Source organism: Diuraphis noxia, unplaced genomic scaffold (genome assembly GCF_037042655.1).
Source record: "Diuraphis noxia isolate RWA-SAM2 unplaced genomic scaffold, SU_Dnox_SAM2 contig0002, whole genome shotgun sequence".
Classification (NCBI taxonomy): Eukaryota; Metazoa; Arthropoda; class Insecta; order Hemiptera; family Aphididae; genus Diuraphis; species Diuraphis noxia.
The window spans coordinates 69,872,355-69,896,829 of NW_028301712.1; the positions used below are offsets into that span (position 1 = coordinate 69,872,355).

At 29.6% G+C, this 24,475-nt stretch overlaps 2 protein-coding genes across 3 annotated transcripts; one reads left to right on the plus strand and one right to left on the minus strand.

The window, feature by feature from the left end:
- Positions 1 to 4,127: 4,127 nt before the first annotated feature.
- RasGAP1 (Ras GTPase activating protein 1) lies at positions 4,128 to 20,862 on the minus strand. 2 transcript variants are annotated; one of them, XM_015514567.2, is made up of 18 exons: positions 20,524 to 20,862; positions 20,225 to 20,336; positions 17,109 to 17,292; positions 14,371 to 14,583; positions 14,141 to 14,304; positions 13,905 to 14,076; positions 13,691 to 13,839; positions 7,891 to 8,092; positions 7,699 to 7,810; positions 7,513 to 7,619; positions 7,287 to 7,439; positions 7,152 to 7,225; positions 7,040 to 7,063; positions 6,782 to 6,888; positions 6,467 to 6,710; positions 6,254 to 6,405; positions 5,604 to 5,781; positions 4,128 to 5,494 (listed from the first exon to the last, which is right to left on the minus strand). In XM_015514567.2, exons 1-18 carry the CDS (start codon positions 20,582 to 20,584, stop codon positions 5,413 to 5,415), a joined length of 2,490 nt encoding a protein of 829 aa, XP_015370053.1. In that variant the 5' UTR covers positions 20,585 to 20,862; the 3' UTR covers positions 4,128 to 5,412. The 2 variants fall into 2 exon arrangements, with proteins under 2 accessions (XP_015370053.1, XP_015370054.1); XM_015514568.2 differs by lacking the exon at positions 7,040 to 7,063 and having other exon boundaries at positions 20,524 to 20,857.
- Positions 20,863 to 21,308: 446 nt separating this feature from the next.
- Bcs1 (mitochondrial chaperone BCS1) lies at positions 21,309 to 24,068 on the plus strand. Its single transcript, XM_015514569.2, has 5 exons — positions 21,309 to 21,946; positions 22,735 to 22,874; positions 22,942 to 23,370; positions 23,455 to 23,572; positions 23,637 to 24,068. The coding sequence occupies exons 1-5, from the start codon at positions 21,624 to 21,626 to the stop codon at positions 23,899 to 23,901; spliced, it is 1,275 nt and encodes a 424-aa protein (XP_015370055.1). The 5' UTR covers positions 21,309 to 21,623; the 3' UTR covers positions 23,902 to 24,068.
- The last annotated feature ends 407 nt before the right edge of the window (positions 24,069 to 24,475 follow it).

Consider the following 24,475-nt stretch of genomic DNA (forward strand, 5'->3'; position numbering starts at 1 on the left):
TTATAGGGAGGGGATGACCCATTGAATATCACACATAAAAGTAACATATAAAAATACTAAACACAATTTAGTGTCTAGTTATATATAGGTAAATTCTTTAATAATAGAAAAAAAAGCCAAGGGGGAAACAATCCCCCCGTAAATACGCCGCTGGCCCAGGGTGTGTAGTTAGGGATTATGCACACCCGTTGTCCCATAAATAGGTATCCTTATTTATTTGTATCTTTATAGTACCTACTAGCACTATAAATTATTGTAACGAACCTATTTTTATCAGAGTTGGAATGTTGTAGGTAGCATCCATAAAATTTCATACAATGATATTTTGCACAATATCATGGTATCTAATTTCCAATTCATACGTGTTCAGAAGTGTTGCCTATTTTTATTAAGTAGGAATCTACTACCCATAGACGGAGATCCTGTAAAATATTGAGGGGACTCAATAAATATTTTAACTAAAAACAATTCAAATATTTTTTTAGGTACTGAATAATAATACAACAATTACAATACACAATTCTGTAATATGTACTAAAGTATGAATGTATGATATTTTATAATTTTGTGAGACTTTATCTTCAAATATGTACATTATTTTACTCAATTAAGTTCAATTTCTATCAAATTAGGTATTTATTTAGAAGCAGTATGTGATGAATATCACTGAATATTATGGTAGGCACAGAATACTTCATATTTTTAGAATAGGAAATGTAATAAATGCGATGGTTGCAAATGTATAAGCTAAACTATCACGCAAAGATCTAAGATGTTTAGACTACTTTGGTTCTATTATTAATGTATAATGTACAATAATTTATTGAGTCTTGAGGTCCGTTCTCTAGACATTTTGAAAATTGTTCAATCTCAACCCATCCATTATCCAAAGAATAAATCAATAACAATAATTCAACCGTAACTAAACTATAGTATCATAATAGACATACAACAGCAAAACAATATATTTTTAATGATTTTTTTTTTTATTATGACTATAAATTACTAGGTACTTATAATTAATGTACTATAACTATATCCAATGACCAATATTAAATTTATTTTATATTTTTGTTAAACAATTTTTAAGGATTATTATCTTTAATACTAATATTTTAATAACTGAAAAAGTACACTTTCGAATTCTGAATTAGGCACATCAAAGTTTTAAAAAATTCGCTTTAGATAATGTACAATAAAAAAGAGAGAGGGTTCTGATTTGAAAAAAACATAAGTTTGTATCGCCACAATACACTTACCTTAAGTAATACCAAAAAAATTCAAGAATTCGGAAAAATGGTCTTTGGGTTTGGAAAAGTTTTAATGCATTAATTATTAAAGTAAAAATGGGGGGGGGCATGTTTGTGATTCACCCTTTCTTTTTTTTTTTTTCTTTTTTTTTTTATTTTTACAAGTAATATACAATCTGTATCATTAATACATAATACAATAAGAATATATGCTAAGAGTAATATGACAAGAAAATAATTTGATGAAAGGAGCCACCCATTGATGACACTTTCTGTGAATTCTTAATTATTTACTAATTTTTTTTTTTTTTATATTATTATTATAACTATAACAAATCACGACACCACTTGCGCTTTAGGCGTCTTGGGGGATTACCTGGTATAGTAGCGGAGGCCAATTTTTTAATAAGTGGATTCGCATGAGTGCTTAGGTGGTTGTAGAATCTTTTATAGAAACATTTGGATTCCTCTGCTATTGTTTTTAGTTTTAGGTCTGAATGAAGGGAAAAATTTGAGACGTAGGGAGGTGCATTTGTTAGTTTCCTTAGGGCAATGTTTTGGAATGCTTGAATTTTGTTAACGTTTGTTTTTTTTGCACTACCCCATAACTGCAGACCGTACGTCCACATTGGTTTGAGTAGAATTTTATATATAAGAAGTTTGGTGGACGTGGAGGTATATTTATTATTGCATAATACCGTTTTTAACATGCGTAGGCGATTATTTAGAGCTAGTCTTTTGGTTCTTATGTGGTGGGCCCAAGTAAGTCTTTGATCAAGTGTTAGACCAAGGTATTTAACAGTAGGAGAGGTAGGAATGGGTGTGCCATATAGAGAAACATTTGGACACGGAGCCTGTCTGAGGGTGAAGGTAGTGTGGATAGATTTACTTTGATTAACTTTGAAACGCCATATGGTAAACCAGTTTTCCATGTAGGTAAGATGATTTTGTAGATTTGAAGAGGCAATGAGGGGATCGTTGTTGATAGAAATTATCGCTTTGTCATCTGCATAGTCGGCTACTGACGTAAAAGGAGTGGTTGGTTGGTCTGAAGCATAAATGTTGTACAGGATAGGGGATAATATGCCACCTTGTGGAACACCAGCGTTTATAACTGCTATATCCGAGAAGGCAGAACCGTAGCGAATTTGAAAATGACGTTCTATGAGGTACGATTTTATAATTAGATAGTAAGCAGGTGGAAGGAATTTTTTAAGCTTATACAGTAGGCCATCATGCCAGACTCTGTCAAATGCTTGAGAGATGTCTAAGAACACACACGTACAATATAATTTTTGTTCCAGTGCATAGGAAATAGCGTCAACTAATCTGTGCACTTGGTGTATAGTCGAATGAGAAGCACGAAATCCGAATTGGGTATCAGGTAGTACATTATTTTCAATAATAATGGGTAGTATACGTTTTAGAATTAACCTTTCAAGTATTTTAGCAAAGAATGGTAAGAGACTAATTGGACGATAGGATGATGGAAGATCAGGAGGTTTATTTGGTTTAGGGACTAATATTATAGTTGAAAATTTCCAGAGAAGTGGAAAATACGAGTCTAAGAATTGCATTGTATATGTGTGAGATGTGGACGATGGCTCTTTTTGGGAGACTTCTAGCTACTTCAGCAGTTATAAGATCGAAGCCAGGATTCACCCTTTCTAATATTTTTAAAACATATAATATTGTACACTTTATAAATAATAATATCAAGATATTACGCATATGCAGTAGATACCTATTAAATAATAATTAAATTTATTTAGAATAAAATGTGTGTTTAATACCTACATGTACATGAAATAAAATTATTTTGACAGTTACCTATATACTATAAAAAACTTTAATTATTTTCGTTTTAAACGTGAATTGTATACAAGGATATGTTTACCCACCATGTCGTTCACAGAGCTAAACACAGTTATTGGATACACTTGAGTCATCAACAAATGTAGATGAATTAAAATATCAAAACATAATATTGGAAGTGTTGGAATATAGGAAACAAACTTTTTATGCTCAAAAATAATCATTAATTAATATAATCAAAATGTTACCCATAACACATAATATTAATTTTCTTTACAATTCTGGTATTTTTGAAAGTTTTTTGAATCAAATGGAGAAAAGTTGATCAATTTTTTTCTTACTCATAAAACAAATTTCAAATTAATATCATGTATAAATTATTCATTCAATGGTGTTACCCTACCCAAGAGCTTTGAAGGTACTATTTTAAGTATCAATAGCTGTCTGACCTAGCTCTTCTCAGGGTAATAAATTTTTTCCTAAAAGTTGCTGTAAAAATACTAAACAAATTATATCACAAGTATATTACGATTAGTTCACTGATCTATTTTCGGGGGGTTTATCAATCATTAACATAATTGCATGCAACAATAATTTTTAAACTTAGAAAGGTGTTACCTGGTAGCAACATCCATCATTAATTCATCTTGCTTAATGAAGAATAAGATCTCCAGAGTCTAGACCATTGCCTTTTAAATCTACGACGCAGGTTACCAGGGAGTAATTAATAATTCAGAGATTAGAGAATTTGTGTGTTGTTGAAGTTTATTGTTGAATTTGGTGTAATACAATTTGAAGATTTAGTTAATATTTTGGATTTTAAGATTTTTATTGAGATTTTTGATGGTTAGGTACCAAGGTGCAAAAAAAACTAGGCGAAGGCATTATTGACTGAAAGGCTTGGATTGTACGCATATTAGAAGGTTTAGCAGCACCCCATAATTAAACACCATAGGTCTATAGTGGCCTGAATATGGACTTGTAAATTAGTAGTTTGGTGTTCATATTTATTTTGACCTGAACTCTTAGGGAATATTATAGGAAAAATAAAAACAAACCAAATTAATGCTAAATTAATAATTTTATTTAAATTACTTTTATACAAGAAAACTAAAAGCAGGAGCAACATTACATGAATGTATGTATGTATGCATATTGCATAATTATTAATTAATAATATGTTTATGAGGATAATATTAATATAATAATAGTGGAGTTTTCTTCGGGAAATGTTTTTTTTTTTATAAATATTATATAAATATAAAATCATATTTTGTACTACGAAAATGATAATAAATGCTTTAATCAATTATATATTTGACATGAAATTAATAACAAATTGTTATACACTCTAAATTCAAAGTAAAAAAAAAAAAATAAAAATAAAAATAATGTAAAATAAAAAATAAAAATAAATACATTCTTACATATTATATTATATGATATTATTTGTATATAAGAAAATGTTTTGTAATTGTTAGGTAACTAAAAATTATACAATTTAAAATAAGGAAGACTTAAAAAATGAAGAATATTTCAAACATTAACACATCTATATGTTATTTTATTAATTTTTTTAAGAACATTAACGATATTTAAATATTATCTTAAACATTAATTCAATAATTTGGTGTCACGGGTTAAAAATTAACAATCACAACATTGTTGGTGTTAGAAAAATGTACAATCGACTCAATAGACAAAAAGACTGGGAAAATCTGCTTGTTCAATAATAAATACTGTACATTAATAATATTATAATAATTTTGTACAAAGAAGATTGAAAACAAAGAGGGAATGTGGAGTCGATTTACTCATATATACAACATTTTATAACAGGTATATTATAATCTTTAAGTTTTTCATCTCAATTGTTTTTTTTTATTTTTTTTTTTTTTTTTTGAACTATATAAAACACTTAAACAAATAATTTGGTAAATTTTAAATAATTTAGAGAAATAGAGAATTTGTAAAAAAATATAAGCTGCCAAAGAAAAAAATGAAAAATATATATACACATACTTAAGTAATATGAATACTATCATATGAACACAAGGGTGTTAATTACTGTTGGCACAACGGTTTTTGTTAATGGAGAAGCGTGTATAAAACTATACATGTCATAACAACATTATATCTATTGGTTAATTTTTTGTAAAATTTGAGAATTATCGATTTTTAACATTAAAGGATAAGCCTAAAATAATTAATAAAATATTAATAGTAATATATTAATTATGTACTGAATTAAGTTTCTATAAAAATTATGTAGATTTTTAACAATCTATTTAAATTTATATTTTGTATTGTTACCCCTTTAAATTGAACGGGATCTTTTAAATGTATGCTACCAAACTTTTTGGTGATGTGCACTGAGGTCTTTTCGTCCTGCCAGCAATAGGTAATTATCATCACCAATTGGTGCTTGTCTGAAATAAATAAAAATTAATTGAATAAAAGTAAATACTAACTTCTGTTTAAATTAAAATTAATATTATTTATAAATATATAGTATTATATCAATACAATAATACATACTTGCTGCCATATTTTGTTTCTCTAGCAATAGTCCTTAAGACTGTTCGATGCTCTTGTTCTAATGTATAAATTATTTCTCGCAAAGTAGATAAAGTTATAAATGTATTTTTGGGATCTTCAATTAGTATAGGGAGACATAATCTATCTCCCGGGTACACAGCTTTACACTCACATGCTTCTATAAATATTAATTAATATGTATATTTAAAAATTAAAAAAAATATAAAAATGTAGAACATTATTAATATGAAATTATTGATTAACATAGTCTTTTCCTTTACCCACAAGTCTTAGACATCTAATTTTGAAAAAAATAAATATAATTACAAGATGAAATAAGATAAATAGCCAAATAGTTTATTATAAATGGCTTCAAAAATCAATATTTTTAAACATAGTCACATAGGTATTAACATTTTAATTTTAATTAATAAAGTACATTATTTTGAATTATAGCTTTTAAAAGATTTGTTGCCCACTTGACTACAATTTTTTATCGTTAAGCCTAGTCAAAATATTACAAAAACATTTTTCCAACTAAATATTTTGAGTAAATTAAGTATTAGTTGATCTTTAACGTGGCCCCCACTTCTAATATAACATTAATAACACTAGTATTATACAATACAATAAGTATAAAACACACTTACTCAAAACACTATCAAATCTATCAATATGAGTCACACAAAGTGCGTGTATTCTAGAAAGTTCTCTATCAACGTCAACACTACTAGTTTGTATATGATCGACAGAAGTTGATACTTCTTGGCATCCCTTGGTTCTTTCATTGTTAGACTTACAACTGTAAAATATATTAAATATTTTAGTAAAAAAATCTATTTAAATTTAAATACTGTACTAACCAAAGCCAAGTGCCATTTATAAAAGCAGCTGGATGATAAAGTGTAAGTCGCTTAGTGTTTGAGAAACACATTTTAGTCAATAAATCAACCCATTCTTTTTCTTCAACACAATTATTAGCTTGTATATATAAAATTCTTTCTGGTTGAATTATTTGGAACATATTATTTTTATTGAATGACTCTTGTTGAAGTCGTTCAACAGCCAATATGTCTGATAACGTAATTGTGCAGAGGGACTCTTTACCTTGATTAATGTAAAATAATTATTTGTTATTAATTAGAACTTTTTATAAATACAAACTAAATAATATCTACCTTTCTGTTTTGCATATGACAAATCTCGCGTAGTTAATTTAAAATAGCGTTGTTTAAAATTCTTTCTACCAAATTTTTTTCGGCCTTGAGCACGTTTTGTCAACATCCTATAGCAAATGATTACAATTAAAATATTAAGAAGTATAATTATATGAAAGTACAAGATGATCAAAATTCAATTTTAATACTTATACAATGGAATACTGATCACCTGACATAACATATTTCCATTGTATTATAACTTCACACATTACTCACCACAATGTAATTTTCCTTAGATAGCTAAAATATATTTAACCATTATACAATAATAATGGAAGAATATGTGATCATGAGTGAAATAATAATGAAATATTAAATTAATTATTACCCTTCTTTGAGTGTTACGGGAGTATCCTGAGTACATTCCTCTGGACCAGCTGAAGCAGAAATAATTTCTAAAAACTATAAACATATAATTGTCAGAAGGATATTATAATATAATATATAAAATAAATAATTTTACTTGTCTAACTGCAGTAACATGTTGTTCAGTATACACGGCTTGGTACATTGATGACATATATTCTTCTTTGAAATTTGATCGTGAACAAACAAGGTTACCCAAACTTTGAATAGTTTTAGATACCAGTGTGAGTGTTCTATTTGTTTGAGAATCCTTAAAAATAATAATAAATAAACATGATTATTGGAACAAGAAAAAGAACATTGATAAAATAATTAAAACATACAATTTGTTCTTTTGTGAGATCAAACAGCCTGGGGCCTAATATTGCTGGCGCGAAAAATCTTAAAAAAATAAATCCAGACACAACCGAATATTTGATTTCTTTGTTTTCTAAAAAAAAAGTTTAAATAATCAAGATTAATCAATCAACCTTTTAAAAATATTAACATAAGTATCTAAAAAAATTTACCTGGAAAATATTTTATAGCTACTTCTTTTAGTGTATGGAATAATTGGCACATAACAGTTGGACATTTTAGAGCTGATGTTGTAATAGCTTTAAATACATCTTCAACATAAATCTAAAAATCAAATAAATAGTTTGTTAATAAATAAATTTCTTCTACTTGTCATTTATTATTCAAAACTAAAAGTAATATACTTTTAAGTTTGCCAAATTATGACTTATAACTGTTGTGTCTTTAACTCTTGCAGGATCAATTTCACAAGGCCTTCTTTCTGCCAAAAGCCTTTCCAACGGGGGTCTTAGAGTTTCATGTAAGTACCTCATTCCAGAAATATGCATTGATTCGTCCATCATTTTGGATACCAAGGAATTACCACGAAAAATGGTATTTGCATCACTAAAAAATATATGCATTTATGTGGGATTATTATTATGATTGCTATCGTTGTTACTATCATTATTATTATTATTATTATCATCAGTCCTAGCGTGTGTGTGATGTACTGATGTAGTGATGTATGAACCGTAATGTGCGTTGACTGTAAAGTATATTTAAGTTGTTTCAAAATGATAAAAGATTTGTTGTATTCATATAAAACATTTGTTAATGTTTGTTAATGGCCCGCAGCCCATTAAAAGTTATGAATACCGTATTAACTTCTACATTTTGGGGGCCTGTCCGGTTGTTGGTTTGTATTAATACTCATTGACGAATTATTGGTCGAAAACGTGTAATCCTAACCTCAAATAAATTCAAATTTTTTTTCTCGTTTGTCTCAGTTGCGTGACACGTGTGGTGCGTGAAGTAAATCATGAATCGCGTTTCATATTTTATAATTTTGAACTTGTGTTATAAGATGCCGAGGGCACGCAAATCTAAGGCAAACGCAAAATTAAATGAAAGTACTGTAATCACTGAAGAAAATGATAATGCTAGTCAAGTAAGAGAATCGATTAAATTTCATGATGTGCGAGAATCCCTTAACATATTTGCCGGTGATGATACCTATTCAATAACAAAATGGGTTGAAGATTTGGAAGAAATGAGCGAAATATGTGGATGGTCTAATGTTGAACTTTTTATATATAGCAAACGGCTATTGTCAGGGACTGCTGTTCTATATATAGTATATACGTTCGGAAAATGGAATCAAGTCATGAAATCGACTGAGAGTGTTTGATGAATGAGTTTCGTAATAATTTAACTTCTGCTGACGTACATAGACAACTTACAGCCAGAGTAAAAAGTTATGACGAATCTCATCAACAGTATTTGTTCAAAATGATGGAAATAGCTAAACAAGGAGATGTGTCTGAAGATCCACTATTGGATTATGTTATTGCTGGTATTCAGGATAGTAAAGTAAACAAGTCTTTGCTTTATGGGGCTACAACAATAAGCGAATTTAAAATAAAATTACAGCTGTATGTTAAGATGAAGTCAAGGATGCAAATCTTTGAGCCTGGATTATTTAGAGTTTCTAATAGTGCTGCAAATAATCATAACACAGATAATATGCAACGGAACATGATGTCAGGCTTTTCAAACACAATAATTAGATGTTTTAATTGTGGATCTAAAACACATCAACACAGGGAATGTCCAGACTTGGATAAAGGTCCTAAGTGCTTTGCTTGCAGATCTTTTGGCCACAAATCAACAGAATGCCCGAATAAGGAAACTCAAACAAGGCACACAAACAATGATGGAAATCCTCAAGTTTATCAGGTGAGTGCTGTGAATATTGATGAGCGAATATTTAAAGAAATTAATGTCTTAGGAATCAAGACGTTAGCTCTTATAGACACTGGCTGTGATTTGAATTTATGTCGGCAATCATTAGTTAAAGGCATTGATGCTATCAGTACAGAAGTTAGTCTGAGTAGACCAGCTGGAACAATGTTTTCAACCAAGCAAAAATTTAACACTGAACTAGAAGTTGATAATGCTACTTATACAGTTGAAGTGTACTCTGTCCCCGATGAGGACATAATGTGTGACTTTATAATAGGTAGATCATTATTCCAAACCAATGCTGAACTAAAAATTAGTCCTGGAGTGATTGGAATTAATAAAATAACTATTGAAACAAATGAGCTCGATATAGGATCTAGAGAACATTAAACAGTTATAAGTAGTATGATATCTAACTATTCACCATGTACCATAGAAACTACACCAATAAAAACTAAAATTATAGTCAATGATGAAGAACCTATCTATCAGTGGCCAAGGCGTTTATCACCAAAAGAAAAAGCAGTTGTAGAAAGTCAAGTAGCAGAATGGATTGAAGAAGGTATTATAAGACCTAGTTGTTCGGATAATGCTAGCCCAATTGTAATTGTACCCAAGAAAGATGGTACATTTCAGATATGTATTGACTATCGTCGATTAAACAGTAAAACTATTAAGGATCGTTACCCGTTACCAGGGTTGGTCTGGGAGAAAAATTCAGGCCGGGAAAATGTATTACCCAGGCCACTTATTAATGTTTACCTTTAGGCGTTACTATAGTGGTGGAGGGGGGTAAGGGATTGCTGAGCTTATATTCTACTCCCACACTACCAATGTATTTATTATCTTATCTTTTAGTTTTTATTATATTATTATGTAAGAGGACATAAATAAAATAGACTTTCAACCTTCAATCAGTATCAATATTTTAGTGAAACTGTACATCTCAATTAAATTTCGAAACATGACATTCTAGTTTCTAGTTACACCTATCTCTATGACTCTATAAATTATCTTTAAAGAGATGAACAAAAAGTTCAATTAGCCACTATATGCTTGAATTTTTTATAACAAATTATATTTTATAAACAATAAAATACAATTATTATTATAGCTGGTGTGTAAAATGTAAATACGTTTCATAGAATAATATTATTGTAATAATTTCTATCGGTTATCAATATAGTTGGATCTGACTAAAAATAGAGTAGGTGGTATGGGCTGTGAATATTATTACTATTTACTATTTAGATAGCAATCCCAGACCCGCATTCGTGTGCGCTAGCTGCGAAGTACCTAATCTCTCAGAACTTCGACGAAACTTACACAATAATAACAATGCTTTTATGCATTCCAAAATACCCATGAGCAACTCTAGTTATTACTTATTATATAGTAATAAGCACTAATAACTTATTATATTACAATTTACTGGCAACGGGTGTTCTAATCGGGATTTTTATACTGTATAGTATACAAGTTTACTAATATTAAATATGTAATTTTAGTTTAAAGAAATTAAAAACTACCTAATTATTTTAAAAAATAATGCGATTTAGCCGTCAGGCCAATGAAAAATCCCAATAGGGCAGGCCACCGGGAATCTCCCGGTATCCCGGTGGGCCAAGCCGTCCCTGCCCGTTACCACTGATAGAAGACCAATTAGATAAACTACAAGGAGCTAAAATATTTACTACGTTAGACCTAAAGAACGGGTTTTTTCATGTAGCTATGGATGAAGAAAGTATTAAATACACATCTTTTATTACACCAGATGCACAATACAAATTTTTGAAAACACCGTTTGGACTGTGTAATGCTCCACCTGTATTTCAACGTTTTATAAACTATGTATTCAGAGACATAATACGGAAAGGATATTTGTTGGTTTACATGGACGATTTGGTAATAATTTCAAGCACAATTGAAGAGAATATTGACTAAAGATGGTATTAAGAACTTCAGCTAATCATGGCTTAAAAATTAATTGGAAGAAATGTCAATTTCTTAAAACGTAAATTGATTACTTGGGATACCGAATTGAACAAAACAAGTTGAGTCCATCACCGTTAAAGTTGGCTGCTGTGGTAAAATATCCAAGACTGCAAAGTGCAAAATATATACAAAGCTTTTTAGGACTCACTATTTTTGTAAATTCATTAAGGATTATGCCTTAATTGCTCGTCCATTGAGTGAAATGCTTAAGATAGAGACACCATGTATAATTGGACCTCAACAGAAATGTGCATTTAATATGCTTAAGAAAAAATTAACAGAGGCGCCTGTATAAGGAATTTTTAATCAGCATTCAGTTACTGAGGTACACACAGATGCAAGTATGTATGGGTTCGGTGCTATACTTCTACAGAAAGATAGTGATAATCTATTGCACCCTATATATTTTATGAGCAAGAAAACTACACATGCCCAGCAAAAATACCATAGTTATGAGTTAGAAGTCTTAGCAATTGTTGAAGCTATGAAAAAGTTTAGATCCTACTTATTAGGACTACACTTTAAAATAGTAACTGATTGTGCTGCGTTTACTAAAACATTGGAGAAAAGAGAACTCGCAACCCGTGTAGCCCGTTGGGCATTGCTATTAAGCGAATTTAACTACACTATTGAGCATCGAGCTGGGTCCAGCATGGCACATGTAGATGCTTTGAGCCGGTACCCAATATGCATGACTATCAATAGTGAATTTATAGTCCAATTACAAATAGTACAGCAAGAAGATTTTGAAGTAAAAACCTTAACATCAGAAGCAAAGATGAACGGATCTGGTCCATATGTTGTAGAAAATGATTTGCTTTATGAAGTACAAGATGATAGAAAATTACTGGTTATCCCAAAAAGTATGCAAAAAGAGTTAATTCGGAATGCACATAATGTTGGCCATTTTGGTGTTAAAAAAGTTGTAGAACTATTAGATAGAGAATATTCCATTTCTAATGTTCGCGAAAAGGTGGAACGTTTCATACGTAACTGTGTACCTTGTATTTTGGTCAACCGAAAACAGGGTAAACAAGGATTCCTTAACACAATTGACAAAGGTAATCTGCCATTACATACAATATGGCACATAGATGTTCTAGGCCCATTAACAAATACCCCTCGTGGATATAAGCATATTCTAGTTATCATTGATGCATTCACAAAATTCTGTTGGCTTTTTCCTACAAAAAGTACTACATCAAAAGAGGTTGTGGACAAAATGTATATACTACAAGCTACATTTGGTAATCCAACACGCCTGATATCTGACCGTGGTGCTGCATTTATGTCTGAAGAGTTCAAGAAGTACTGTAATGATTCACACATATATCATGTACAGATTACCACAGGAATGCCAAGAGGAAATGGACAGGTTGAGAGATTAAACGATACAATAGCGACGGTAGTACCAAAATTGTCTATTGATGATCCAGGTCAATGGTTTAAGTATGTCCCAAGGGTACAAATGGCATTGAATAGTTTCATGGCAACGATCAATTAATATGACTCCATTTATATTAACATTTGGAACTGAAATGAAACATCCAGATCTACTTCCATTATGCAGTTTAATACAAGAAGAGTATGCAAAACATTTTTTAGACAAAAGAGAAGCAGAACGTCAAGAAGCTAAGCAATGTATACTAAAAGCTCAGCAAGAGCAGAAGAAAACATTTGATCATAGAAGGGTGGCAGCAACAGATTACAAGATTGGTGATCTTGTTGCCATTAAAAGAACACAATTTCTTCCACTATCCAAGATTAAGAGCAAGTACCTTGGACCATATTGTATCACAGGTAGACGTGGCCCAAACCGATATGAAGGTGAAAGGTGAAGGTCCTGTAAAAACTAGCACGGGAACAGATTACATGAAAAAGTGGAAAGACTGTTTAACTTCAGATGAAGATGATGAAGATTCAGTGTCCGAGACGGACTCTACTTAAGATGGGGGCGAATGTGGTATTATTATTATGATTGCTATCATTGTTACTATCATTATTATTATTATTATTATCATCAGTCCTAGCGTGTGTGTGATGTACTGATGTAGTGATGTATGAACCGTAATGTGCGTTGACTGTAAAGTATATTTAAGTTGTTTCAAAATGATAAAAGATTTGTTGTATTCATATAAAACATTTGTTAATGTTTGTTAATCGCCCGCAGCCCATTAAAAGTTATGAATACCGTATTAACTTCTACATTTATTATATATAAAGATTTAAATTTAAAAAGACATAATATATCTTAAATATACTTACGTAACTTTTGATATTTCCCAATAGGCAAGGGATTTGATTGTCTGGATAATTTGCCCATGATGTAGCAAGACACGCACAATGGGCTGAGCAGAATCTATTTTATTCGGAATAATTTCTCCCAAAAGGTATACAGTGCTTGCAGTTGTTGGCTAAATAATCATATGTAATGTTTATGGATAAAATTTGATAATAAATAAATAAATAATAATAATACCACTACTGCATGACTATTTATCAGTAAATGTTTTAGACGTTCATAATTGTGTGATGGTAGAACATGATCAGCAGTATAGTGAATTTTTAAACGTAATGATCCTACGCTTGGATAATTAAAACCCTGGTCTTCCCTGAGACTTGACTTTCTATTTCGTGGTTGAAGAAAATACCTTCATAAAAAAAATAATTTAATTGAGATTTAATATTTAATCTTATAAATTTAAGTTAACTTACCATGCACTAACAGTTCTTCCTTGTAACGGTATGGTTACTTGACCCAAAAATACAGTATTACTACTGGATATTTCATGATAAAGTGTAACTATAAGTTCAGCCCAATCAGCTGTTGTTGTTTGACTCGCTACGTGTTGTTTATGAATTCCACTTAATCCCGGTAACTAAAATAATAAATATTATAAAACTAGTTTTCCTTGATAAACTGTTTAAATATTCTCAAACATTACAGTAAAGGCAAAAGCTTCATCAAATACAGGTGAATTAGTCTTTTTCTTGACTTTGGTTCTTTGTGTTTCAGTTTTGTCGTTTGAATATCGAACTGTGACATCAGCAAATGGATCACAATTTCCATTAGTAATGGCTAATTCACACGCTTCATTTAAGCGAACACCTAGTCTTCCTCGGTTCTCGCCAAATTCTATTTCAATATGAATTTTTCCCTGAACAAAAACATTTAGTCAACAACTCACAAGCACTTTTAACAGTTTTTTTGGTAATCAGTCAAAATATCCAAACTAAAATATCCAAATTTTACGTAAATTAGTATATTACACTTTACTTTCTAAGAAAATTAACTCCTAAATATATAAATTACGTTAGTAGTAGTATAATAATATCAAAAAATATGCTGCACAAACATTAGTCAAATAGTCAAATAATATAAAATAAAATGTAAAACAATTTGTTTTTATGAATACAGGATAATTTGTTAAAAAAATGACTACCTACACTATTTTCTAAAAATTTAAAAATTATATATAATTATATAATTATTATATAGGTATAAGGTATATTTTTATAATTAAATAATTTGATATTTGAGTTAATTTTATTAGAAAGTAATGTGTAATCTATTAATTTACGTAAAACGGATAAATTTGGATATTTTGTCCTAGATTCTTTTTTTTATACTCATACAATATAGTATTTACCATAAATATTTTATCTGCCTTTATTTAAAACAAATGAAAATCAAAATTGTATTGTCTTTATTATGCAGCATTTCTACTCTATGCCTTTATTTGAAATACCTAATACCAAACAAGTTCTACAATATCCCACAAGATTTAAGCAACTATTACACTTCTCATTTGTATTCTTAAAAGTAAAAAGTATTATTTTTGATTTTTTTTTTTTGCATATTAAGTGAATTGCTTGACACTCTTATTTAATATGTCATAATATTTTTAAGTTTTCAATATATTTCCTTCTGATCTTGTTATTTACTAATTTTATGGATTTATTTTAATTCCCAACCACTAATTGTTTTGTTTTTAAATTTAATACATGATTGTTCGTTGGGTAATGAATTTTTTTAAACTCCTATCTATTAATCTTAAATTATATGCTGGTAATAACTCACAGCCGAAATATTCACACTAATAAATTTAAAAAATGTATATAATAATTCAATTATTACAGTCAAACCACATAACATAATATATTCCACATAGTCTTATAAAATATAATCTTCAAAAGTTTTCTAGTACCAAGTACATATACAGATTCTTAATTTGAAAAGTATATTAGATATGTATTTAAATACTCCGTAAAAAAGATACTTTCAAATACCTTTCAGATTTTTTATAAATACATTTTATTACCTTATAAATCAAAAGAACTGATTTTCAAGTTTTAAATAATTTTAAATAACCATAATAGTTGGTATAATTATAAAAATATACTCATCTGGTTTTTATTTTAACAAAGTAATAGATTTTGGATGAGAATAATTCACAGTAAAAAAAATAATTAATTCATAAATTCGTGTTTGTTTTTTCATGATTAAAACTATAATTGAAATAAAAAATAACTAAAATAGGTAAGCATTTTAAATTAGTGCTTTGGTTTTTAAACACAGATATCTGATAAAAAGTATTTTAATACTTTACAAGACTGTCTACATAAAACTCACAAACATGTGACTAACAAACTCAATTTATTTTTGCAGTAAAAAGTCTCATTTTATTGTAAAATTATGAAGTATGTTTACTATATAATAGTATAGTAAAGTACAAAAGTATAATATAATTTGGTATACTGAATAGATATTGTTGAATATCTACATTTTTGTAGATTCCATAATAAACAAACCACCTCTAACATTCAGCATTGTATATTCAATACAGTTCCGTTTCTCAGTGGAAGTATTAAGTAATTTTATTTTACAGTAATAATTACAAATTAGAATGGAGAAGTATAATTGGTTAACAATTTTTATTTTATTTTTAGGTATACATAAAATGTTCGACGTTTAACAAAAGCTGCATATTGTAATGCAAACAAAACATTTGCGAAATGAAATATAAAATCTATTGTGTTTGGACTTTTTGTCCAAAAATATACTTTTATAACAACAACAACTAGGTACTAGAAATTTCAATGCAATAGACAACAATACTTTTAATAGTAATGCATAATTTTTCTTCACTAATAAGATTATACTTGACTCATATACCTAATCAGAAATTCTCATGTAAAATAGAAGTTATTTCTTTTATATTTAAGATGCATATTAAATAAGGAAATTAATTATATAAATTAAAAATACAAATTTTTGGTGTTTTTAAAAATGTTCAGCAGCTTTACACTTTACTAATCAAGATAAATAATAGAAAATAGAAATACCCAAATATTAATGCTAAAAGTGAATTTAATATCTAAAAATATGAAATGATAAATTGTATAAATGCTTTAATTTTTTGAATATCAATGTTATTTTTATTTATATGACTAAACAAGTATCTTTTGAATGATAGGCACATATTTATTTTGATAAAGTAATATAGATAATATTATCTCCTACATATAACAATTATTTTATTTTAGGTCTTCATTAATGCATAGGGATTTACCATTGCAACATAATACAGCTAATTCTAGTGCTTAAATATAAATTAAATCTACATAATAATAATCAATAATCTGTATATTATATTAATAATAAAATGATAAAATTGAATACCTGTACTTCAGATTCAACATTCAGTGGTCGTAAAGGGAACCAGTGATCCTTGTCATTAAAAGATGTTAATTGGTCCCTTCGGACAGTTACTCTTCCTAATGGTCTATCTCGTTCATAAACACATACACCAAGGTAACGGAAACGACGAGGTATTTCAAACTCAAATTCTTCACCCCAAAATGGACTAAAAAGTGAATAAATATATATATTAAATTACTGTAAAAAAATAATTAAATGGCAGTAAAAAATGAGCTTTGTGTTAATTATACCTATATATAATTATTAAAATATTGTGAGAATTTAGGTACCTAATATACTACTGTAGTACCTAGAGTAACCTAAACATAAGTTACCACAAATATTTTAGATATAAAACAAGGGGGAAAATATGAGGAGAGAGCAGTTGAGTGGTGTAGATGTTGGCAGTGAATACTGATATAGCGGCATTATCTGCTTTATGTTGATAATTATAATATGTACTATATTGTCCACCCCAGAAAAGAACCGTGTAAACATTAACAATGGACTGTTTTCATTATTTTCAGCCTACTTTCTTAAAAGAGAAATTATAGTATCCCAAATATTACAACAGGGACAATGATACAAATAACCCACCTCATCTACACTACATTTTCAAAATTAACTAAAATATATTTTTTTGACCTAAATTAATATTTTAAAACAAAGGCATATCTTTATAATAGATTATCTAAATAATTTTATATAATGTAGTTGAAAAAAAATTTAACATCTTATTAGTTTATTTTTATACTGTTTACATTTGAAAGAGATTTTCATCTTCTATAAAACAACTACATAAAACATAAATATCAATCAAGTTATTTTAGGTTATTAAAACTAATTTATATAACTATTAATTGAAATAAAAATGAATTATTGTTTTAACTTGAAAAATATATCTCAACAGAATTTATTTCTCAAAACATAACTTTTTCAACTAATTGTAAGAAAAAACTAATTTAACATTTAAAATAATTCATAAGTTTACCAAAAAATTGTTTATGTTATTCTGCATAGACAGTGCCAGTGAATTCCCAAGTAAGTGTATCTAATGTAAGTTTGCCAAATTATGTATCAGAGTTAAAATTATTTAGATACTTGCGTAGTATCACTCATGCCAAACTTTTAATATTAGACAATGTAGATACTTAGTTTATGGTCAATATTGTACACAATTATAATAGGTTTTTAAATTGTTTTATATAAACAATGCTCTAAATATCAAGAAATTAATTAATTTTGACCCATAAAATTTCATAAAATGTGTGAACATTTAACTAAAAACTTTAAACAAGACTCAATAAAATATTAAAATATACTATAGAAATATATTTTTTTTCTGGTTAGAACCGATAGCAGAGGAGAGTCTGTTTTCACAATATTACTCCTAACTAGAGAAATACTTAATATAGAATACTACATAATTTTGATTCGTTAAAGATTTTAATTTTAGAAACAAATAATAAAAATTTAAAATAAATGAAGTATTATGATTGTAATTTTACAATCGTAATTTAACCTAAATAAAAAGATTATATTTAAAACTACTTTATGATTTAAACTATGTTAACAATTTTATGTTTTTTTTTTTTTAAATTAAAATGAAGAAGTTTGAATGTTAATTAAAATTATGTTTCTTTCACTGGTTAGGTTAGGTAGAGTATGAAAATATTAAAATGGATTTAAAATCTTTAGGTACATAGAGGTTGATCACATTATCAGATGTTAGATTGTATGGTTAAAATAATATTTATTCATATCTTATTTCATAATATTTTTATAAAATAAATATTTGTAATGTCAATAATATATTCACGTGCCATTAAAATTATTAATACGTGCCTTGAATGAATTATCTTACTATAATCTATATTAATAATTACAAATTATAACTATAGGTACATACAGTAGGTTATTATATACTATAAGTATTCAATAAGTATTTTATCTAAAATATAAATGTTAGTAGTACCATAAGAAAAGTTTAAATTCAAAAAAAGTTATCTAAAAATTTAGGAATACAAAAATGTTAAATTTCAAATGGTTGCTACTAGTTAGTTTTAAATATCAATAGTTGATCTTTATTCAAGCGATAATGGTAACAATGGGTCATTCTTCTATTTTACACTTGAACATTATACTGGTGTTATCATAATATAATTATACCAAATATAAAACAGATAAAAATTAATTTGATTAATAAAATAATATATACAACTGAGTATCTAAAATAAAAACATAACACCTAAGTAAATTTTCATAATAACACAATAATAAATTATCAGACCAATTAGAAATATGAACACATTATAATAAAGTAGAAAAGATCCAATCAAACATTAAATTTCAAAATGCATGTAATTAAATGTAATCAAAAATTGTATTAGCTAATTAAGTTCACTTAAATTATTAAATTGTGTTTATTTAAGTTTTAATATTATATTAAATCTTTCTATAAGTAATTTCACAATTAAAAATTGGTAATACAAATTTTCATGATTAAAAGTATTTAAGTTCATATAGGTTTAAGTAGAAGCGATAGACAAAAATAATTTTGCTTAATGTAAATTTGATTAGGTATATATATGTATATATATATAAGATAAATACTTGTTAAATAAATCAACTTAACTTGTAAAGTTATTAGTTATAGATCTTTAAATAGTTAATATCACATCAAATATATTTTTTTTTTTATAACCAATATATTATATTAAATTGTATATATTATTAATATATTATACTATTTAAACTTGGATATAACAACATTTAATTTGAATAAAATCTCTAATTTTCAAAAAATATGCATATTGGATTAGTAAATAAATTTTACCTAACTGAATACATATAATACATAGGTAAAGATAATGTAGTGATTACCATCTCAACAAGTATTATCCACTATCGTTTATCAGGTACCAATAAATAGAACCTATACCTCTTAATCAAAAAGTAATCGGAATCATTTCTGAACAGAATAAAATCCTGCACGACCCAGTGTACCAGCGGTTTCTATTACAAAGGCATGTCGACAGTACAAAAGTATGACATAAAATTGATATGCCACAAAGAATCGGCTGGGTAGGCATACTCACTCAATTGCTTTTTCAATAGTGGCCGTACGGAAAATTTCTTCCTGGTCGAGTGTGATTGTGCAATGTCCGTCCCTGAGCGACGAGTGTCCCTTGCCCAAGTTCTTTGCATCGCCTACACATAAAACAAGATTCGGTTATTCATGAATATTTTTTAGGGGGTTAACAGGTATCCATTAACGAGTAAGCCGTTGCGCGGAGGGGGGCAGCAACATGGGCTCCCGAAAAAATGGCCCCCCTCATCCCGTATCGAGTACACGACACGGAACAACGGTCGTAACGTTATGATATGTACCACTCACCGATTTTGATCTTTAATCTCTCCACGACCCGGAAGTTCGGCTTACCCTCGGCCATCGTCATTTCGCGCAAACCCGGTGCACGTCCACCGCCAATTCATCAACGACGTTTCATTCAAAAAAGTAATTGATTCATGGTTTTTCGGTGTGTGTGTGTTGTGTATATTTGTATGTGTGTGTTGGTTGTGTCCTTCCTTCCGAAAAGCGTTCCCATTCATGCGAAATGCTCGGGGGACAGGACGGACGGACGGGTGAGCTAGCGCGCGCGCGTGAGCGAGCGACGATGACGGGAAGATAGTGCAACGAAGACGGCATTAAGTTTGCGGGCGGGCCGAGGCGCGCAGGGTTTCCCGTCGGGCGGAAACGTATGTCGGTCAGGTGTTCCCAAACGGGCCACGTTTCCGGCCAATCCGCCTAAACTGTCGCTGCATCGCCCGTCAACCGGATGGACTGACGGACGGACCGACCGCACCGCCAGCAGGCTGCCCGCACGGCCTCACATCGCCGTCCACCGACACAATGTTTTTTTGGGACTCCCCTCCATACGAAAATTGATGGCCGGTGGTCGGACGAACCTTGGTCGTCACCCGCGACCCACCACCATAGCAGGCTTAAGACGGTATTTTTTTCTTTTTCGTCGACCACAATGAAGTTCGGCGCGTTGTCGAGTGACGGCAGGTTACTATATGAACATATAGACGGTCGCGGACCATTATTGATTGAAAGCATGCATACAGCAGCTTGCAGCTGCCTGCTATATTGCTGTATACATATTAGTATGCTTATATTTATTCCGTGATATTATCACAGAACTATAACTATTATTAATGTGCGTGATTTAAGAGATGATATCGTCTGGGGAACTTGATACTTGATAGTATTAAGCAAAAAAAAATAGTAGTTATTTTTTGTTTTTTAAATTTGCTTAGATGAATATTATGCCTTTACACTGATTACAGTAATCTAAGGTCGTACTGATCTTTTTTATGGCCATAGTGCCATACTCTATTTACAGTTAGTGCAATAAAAACTAAAAGTGTGTAACTGCAGCTGCTGGGGACGAACATTCGTAAGCCTGCAGTTATTACTATTATTTTTCTAAAATGCCTTTGACCGATCTGCTATCCACGCTCGGTGACAATCCATACTTTGGCGCAGGCTTCGGTCTGTTCGGGCTTGGCTTAGGAGCCGCAGTATTGCGCAAGGGCGCCTCCGCCGGTCTAGTGTTGTTTCGCCGAAATTTCATGATGACCCTGGAAGTACCTTGCCGTGACAAAAGCTATCAATGGGTACTTCTGTGGGTAACGCAAAAAGCAGCCCGGCGCACTCAACACCTGAGCGTAGAGACGACATTCGAGCAAATGGACACTGGACGAGTTAACACCACTTATCATTTCTTACCCAGTATTGGAGTACATTTGATCGAGTTAGTAGCTCGTTGTTTCTTCTTGGTCGACCAGCATAGCTGGAATTTTGTTATATGGGTTTAGTTATTAATTTAATAGTTTGATCTTAGCTGCCACAAAAATAAATTAAATACTCACTCTGTTCTCAACCCTCAATTAATGAGACCATAGTAAAAAATTTACCACAATTTATAGTTTAAGTTTTGTAATTTACGCAACACCCTTTGTCATTGCATTAATCTTGATGCCCTGTGCGGTACTTCTTGCACACCCCTTATGCGTGCTTTATACCTCATCCTCACTTCCTTCAACATCTATTTCCATAATTATTGTCAATGCCTCTAGGTCACCTCTCCTTGTAACATAACAAAACCATCTAGATACTAGACCTATTCTTCTTCATTTCCCCCCCCCCCATAATTGAAGCCACTCCTACATTATCCTTATTAAATTTATTTCTTATTACTTCTTAGTTCTTACCATTAATTTTGTTTTATTCTCCATTACCTGATCTATACTAGTAAACAACATTAATCCCCTCAAACCAATCTTCTTCCTTATAATCTTAGCAGCATTCACTTTATCCAACTAGACATAATTTTATTAGTAATTTATTCCTTTAAATCACAATGTTTTATGTACCACCAATCTTAAATATTTGAAATTATTAACTTATCTCTTGATAAATCATTTCCCCATCTTTGACTCTAGAAATTTAAAATTGCTTAAAAATGACATCAGTTGTACCCACTTTATTTAAACACTATTGTCATTGACATCTATAAGATAATATAATAAATATTTTCAGGTATCATGGTAAATATATTCAAGTTACAAGAACAAGAGAACAACAATCGTTAGATTTACATGCTGGTGTCCCATGGGAAAATGTTGTTCTTACTACTTTTGGCACAAATAAGTCGCTGTTCACTAATATATTAGAAGAAGGTAAAATATAAAATAGCAAAATGTTATATACTTATATTACAATTTATTTTGATTATTTGTCAGGTAGCTCGTCAGATGGCTTTAAAAACATTAGAAGGCCGTACAATAGTATATACTGCATTGGGATCAGAATGGCGTCCTTTTGGACACCCACAAAAACCTAGGCCTCTAAAATCAGTTGTGTTAGATGATGGTGTTTCTGAAAGAATATTGAAAGACGTACAAAAGTTTATTGCCAAACCTTATTGGTACATTGAACGTGGGATACCATATAGAAGAGGTTATTTATTGCATGGACCTCCTGGTTGTGGAAAAACATCTTTTATTAAAGCATTAGCTGGAGAACTGCAGTATGGTGTCTGTTTATTAAATTTAAGTGAACGTGGTCTAACAGATGATAGATTAAACCATTTAATGAGTGCTGCTCCTCAAAATACAATCATATTATTAGAAGACGTAGATGCAGCTTTTGGTGGAAGACATGAATCTAAACAAGGTATTATTTATTTAATTGTTTCAGGTATAGGTAGTTATTCATAAAATAACCATGGATATATCGTTAATATATATAACATTTTAGTTGCTACTGCGTATGATGGACTGAGTCGGGTAACATTAAGTGGCTTATTAAATGCTCTTGATGGAGCAGCTTCATCTGAAGCTAGAATATTATTTATGACAACTAATTACATTGAAAGGTAGGTAAATAATTCTATACTTATTTAATAAAAATACTGTAATTTGTCAACTTTTTATATTTAGACTAGATGCTGCATTAATTAGACCTGGTAGAGTAGATTCCAAGGAATATTTTGGTCATTGTTCTCAATCACAAATTGAACGAATGTATAATCGGTTTTTCTTAGAAAACAATGAAAATGAAAAATATGCTAGAGAATTTGCAGAAACTGTTTTTAAAACTGGAAAACCTGCAAGTGCAGCTCAAATACAAGGTTATTTTATGTTATTTGAAAACTTTTCTCCCAGTGAATTAATTAAGAATCATAATTTAATTTGGGAAACATAAAAAATTAATAAATAAAAGTTTGTTATATAATTAGGTTATTAAGTTGGATGTTACCTATATGTTTCTCAATTAATATTATTTATAATTTTGAGTGACTTGATGAACAATAAGTGACATGTATTTTAATGTTTTAATAGTAAAATAAACAATATACTTATTTTATATAACAGATTATTATTTTATGCTTATTTTATATTATTTAACTGCAACTCAAAGTACACGTTTTTATATGTGAATCAATAAAAAACTATAAAGAATAGTTGAAAGTAAGAGAACTCTGTACCCACAATTTTTCAAATAGTTTTGTTAAAATATTACCTTTATTCTGATCATCCAATGTTTTCTCTCGATATGGAGTCATAATTACTAGTTAGTAATTACTGTTAGGCAGTGACAAATATAAAGCTCAACTGATTAGGTAGGCCAATTATTTTCATAAAAAATTTTCTTTAGTATGTATTAAATCACAATATGATTAAACATAAATTAATTATCAGAATCGTATCTTCAATCATTAATTCACTACAAAGCTTTAAAGCTGAATAACATCAAAAATTCAAACATTAAAAATCAA

What these genes read in the sequence shown, in the direction of transcription:
- RasGAP1 (XM_015514567.2), bottom strand. Translation starts at nt 20,584, where the DNA reads ATGACGATGGCCGAGGGTAAGCCGAACTTCCGGGTCGTGGAGAGATTA. An exon ending in CCCGTAACACTCAAAGAAGG is followed by an intron (nt 7,064 to 7,151) that starts GTAATAATTAAT and finishes AATATATTTTAG; the next exon opens with CTATCTAAGGAAAATTACAT. An exon ending in GAAACAAAATATGGCAGCAA is followed by an intron (nt 5,495 to 5,603) that starts GTATGTATTATT and finishes TATTTATTTCAG; the next exon opens with ACAAGCACCAATTGGTGATG.
- Bcs1 (XM_015514569.2), top strand. Translation starts at nt 21,624, where the DNA reads ATGCCTTTGACCGATCTGCTATCCACGCTCGGTGACAATCCATACTTT. An exon ending in CACTAATATATTAGAAGAAG is followed by an intron (nt 22,875 to 22,941) that starts GTAAAATATAAA and finishes TTTGTCAGGTAG; the next exon opens with CTCGTCAGATGGCTTTAAAA. An exon ending in AAGACATGAATCTAAACAAG is followed by an intron (nt 23,371 to 23,454) that starts GTATTATTTATT and finishes ATAACATTTTAG; the next exon opens with TTGCTACTGCGTATGATGGA.